Source organism: Xenopus tropicalis, chromosome 1 (assembly GCF_000004195.4).
Source record: "Xenopus tropicalis strain Nigerian chromosome 1, UCB_Xtro_10.0, whole genome shotgun sequence".
In the NCBI taxonomy this organism is placed as follows: domain Eukaryota; kingdom Metazoa; phylum Chordata; class Amphibia; order Anura; family Pipidae; genus Xenopus; species Xenopus tropicalis.
In genome coordinates, this window is record NC_030677.2 from 213,107,338 (window position 1) to 213,110,682 (window position 3,345).

General features: G+C 49.5%; 1 protein-coding gene across 1 annotated transcript; it reads right to left on the reverse strand.

Moving 5' to 3' along the window:
- Positions 1-1,020: 1,020 nt before the first annotated feature.
- On the reverse strand, positions 1,021-2,636 carry LOC116408230 (E3 ubiquitin-protein ligase TRIM7-like). The gene has a single exon (XM_031894976.1). The coding sequence runs from the start codon at positions 2,611-2,613 to the stop codon at positions 1,021-1,023; it is 1,593 nt and encodes a 530-aa protein (XP_031750836.1). The 5' UTR covers positions 2,614-2,636.
- Positions 2,637-3,345: the final 709 nt, after the last annotated feature.

A 3,345-nucleotide genomic window follows, 5' to 3' on the forward strand; every position in this document is an offset into this window, starting at 1 on the left:
AGTAGGGGGGTAGTGCTAAGGGCTGTATCGAGTTGTAAGTTGCAGTAATATGTCAGGGAAACAAACACCCACACACTATGGCTTATAACACACACAACTTTACTAAACAAAATGGCAACCAACAAGCAATCCTAAACAATACTCACAATGCTACAGTACTACAGCGAATAAAACAAACATAAAAATGCTTAGCTTTGTTTAGTGGGTGAAGTTCAATAGAGGTTCTGGAAGAGCTGCAGCCTCTACACGAAGGTGGAACCCCATGGCCTTCAGAATAGCCCCCTTCAATGGAAGATTATGTGTTTAGGCACTTTCTGAGTCCTGGGTGGGATTCTTCTCTTCAGTCCTGGGTGGGTTTCTGGCTAAACAGCCCTGTGCAAGCTCATTTCTTGGGTACCCTGAACCAATCAAACATCACAACCTGAGCAAGCTAACTCCGCCTGTAACAGGGGGACCTATCAGAACCAACTGATGATCCCTCCTATATTCCTGTAAAATAATCTAGAGTGTACTCCCCCACTCAGTGGGAGAAAGGTTTAAACAGGTTCTGGGTGGGGGTAACATGTCTGTGGTATATTGGAGAATATTGTGTTGGGTGTGAAGATGCCCCACCCACTGTTTTTGTTTATTGTGTATAGACGGCCAGTCCAGGGTCAGTTGTCCACTGTTTACTGGAAATGATACTCCGCTATAATACTCTATTGCTTTATAAATTAATGCCTATAGGCTACTGTGTGACTGGTGCTAAAGTGTAAATATCACTGTTTCATTCATTTTGCTGTCACTGTGCCAGTATAAGGGCATCTCTGCAATGTGGCAGCTGGGAAAGGCTTTTCATAAGGTTAGGCACAGAAGGAAAATGGATTGTTGGGAAATTGGGAAGAAAAGCAGCTGGGACTTTCATTAGGTACAAAGAGGCCAATAAAGGGGATCAGGCAGCTAAAATAGAGATGGAGAGGGGCATCACAGGGCTAAGGGCAGCTCTGGGAATGGGGTTTCTGCTGGGCAGTGGGCGGGGCCCTAACTAATGATTCTCACACAGGTACCTCCCCCCCCTACACAGAATGCAGCATGAAGGGGCTCAGTGAAGGAGGCAGTGAAGGTGTGTAAGTGCCTGATTGGCTCACTCAGCTCATAAAAGGACAGGCGTCCGGCCTCATAGTCCAATGAGATCCTGATTCTCCTGCAGGAAGGGGCGTGGGGCAACTGTGTGTCTTTCCTGTCATGTGTCACTGTATAGTTATTATTATTCCATCTGTAAAAACACCAGGACTTGTTATTATTCCCAATGCAGGACTGACCCCCTACCCTCTCTATACTGGGATAGGCCACCCCTACCCTCCAGCCCCCTGATTCACTGCCCTCCACTTCCCAGTAATGTCGCCCTGAGGGGAAACTCCTGGTGCTTAAAGCCTGAGGAACCTGAAATCTCTCTGGGGTTCGGGGGCGACGCCGGTCTGTATGTGAGTAGGAAGCAGATTTCCCGTCCCCTGATACAGATACACCAGTCCCAGCCGTGTTTATATCCAGTACCAGCTCTGTAGCCTCCTGCCCATAGATCCTTCCCTCTACCCCAGTCACAATCCCAGCTAAGCCTGTGAGTAATGTCTCTGAGATCCGACCCACATCCAGATCCCCTACAGCCGGGTCCTTTATACCCCCTCTCTCTCTGCCCTCAGTATCTGCCCCCTCAGCCCCACAAAAGGCAGCTCCATGGGATTCCCATTGTTCCTGTAGGACAGTGAGTGGATCTGCCATGTTGCACAGCTCCTCAATGTGCCGGATCTTCCTGGACAGCTCGTCCTTCTTTATTTCCAGCTGTTGGATCAGCTCAGTGAGTGTGAGTGAGAGCTCCTCTTTCTGCCTGGAGATGTCACTCAGGAGACGCTTCTCTAGGGCTTCCAGCTCTTCCCTGATGCCCCTAAACAGGGCAGTGACTCTCTCTGTCTCACCGGCTGCCGCTTCTGCCACTTCTCTCCTGCGCTCCTGCAGCCTCTGGGTTCCTCTCTCAGTCTCCTCTCTCTCTGGGCTCAGTTTCTCCAGAACTTTCCTCAGTTTCTCTTTCTTCTTCTCAGAGGCCTCACTCAGCAGCTCCACCCTGTGGCCCCGGTGCCCCCCGGCCAGGCAGCAGGACACACAGATACAGGCAGAGTCCTCACAGCAGTGATACTCCAGAACCTTGTGATGTACAGAACATTTTCTCCCCATAAAGGAAGCGGTGGGCTCAGTGAGTACATGTTCTGCTGACTGGCAGTGCCCCCTCAGGTGGGTATCACACAGAGAAGCCTCACACAGGAGACAGGATTTAGCAGCAGGTACAGGAGAGAGGAGACAGTAAGTGCAGAAGATCCCAGTCTCCCCCGGCTCTGTCTCAGTCGGACGGAACCTCTCTGCTATGTTCCCCAGAGCTCTGTTCCTGGGCAGGGCAGGGCGCTCCTGATACTCAGCTCTGCATTCAGGGCAGGAATAACGCCCAGACCCCTCCTGGGTACCCAGCACCCCCCCAATGCAGCCCCGGCAGAAGTTATGGCCACAGGGCAGGGATACCGGATCAGTATAAATGCTCAGGCAGATGGAGCAGCTCAGCTCGTCTCTCAGATCAGCAGCCGCCATCGCTGAAATCAGGAACAAGAAACCAAACTCTCTCTCTCTGTATAACCAGTTGGACTTGTTTTATCTCCTCTTCACAAACAGGGTGGGGCAAGTTTATTGGTTGGACTTTAAACTCTTGTTAACCCTTTAAGTTCCCATTCATTTATCCCAATTCAAAAGACTCCTACAGGAATGAATGTGGGGTGATTATACAGTTAATTGAGTATTTCCCAGCAGGCACAGCAGATACACACTCCCTAGGGAGCCAAAGTGCCAGTTACAGAGCTGTTATGTCAAAACACTTTTATTTGGACTTGTATGTATAACTTTATTTATAAAGTGCCACAAGGGTACGCAGCGCTGTACAGTCTTACAATATACACAATTACACACAGGGAGAGTTATAATAAATACAATAAATAAGTATAAATACACAGGGAGTAAGTGCCATGGGGTAAGAGACACAGTAGGAAGCAGGTCCCTGCCCCATAGAGCTTACAGTCTAAGTGGTTGGGTCACATACAGGCACAAACTGGAAGGTAAGAGGCACCAGGTATGGGCATTTGCCCTTAAGCGCAGGACTGGGCAAAATAATGTTTTAGTGCCCCAGAAGGTAACAGCTGAGCTTTTTCTTAAAGAGAGTGGGTGAGTGTTCCCTACGGAGGGATTCAGGGATAGAGTTCCAGAGGGAAGGAGCAGCGAGATAGAAAGGGTTAAGCTGAGAGAGCGCAGTGGGTGTGGATGGTGTAAAAA

Coding starts and splice junctions, on each gene's coding strand:
- LOC116408230 (XM_031894976.1), bottom strand. CDS start 2,613: ATGGCGGCTGCTGATCTGAGAGACGAGCTGAGCTGCTCCATCTGCCTG.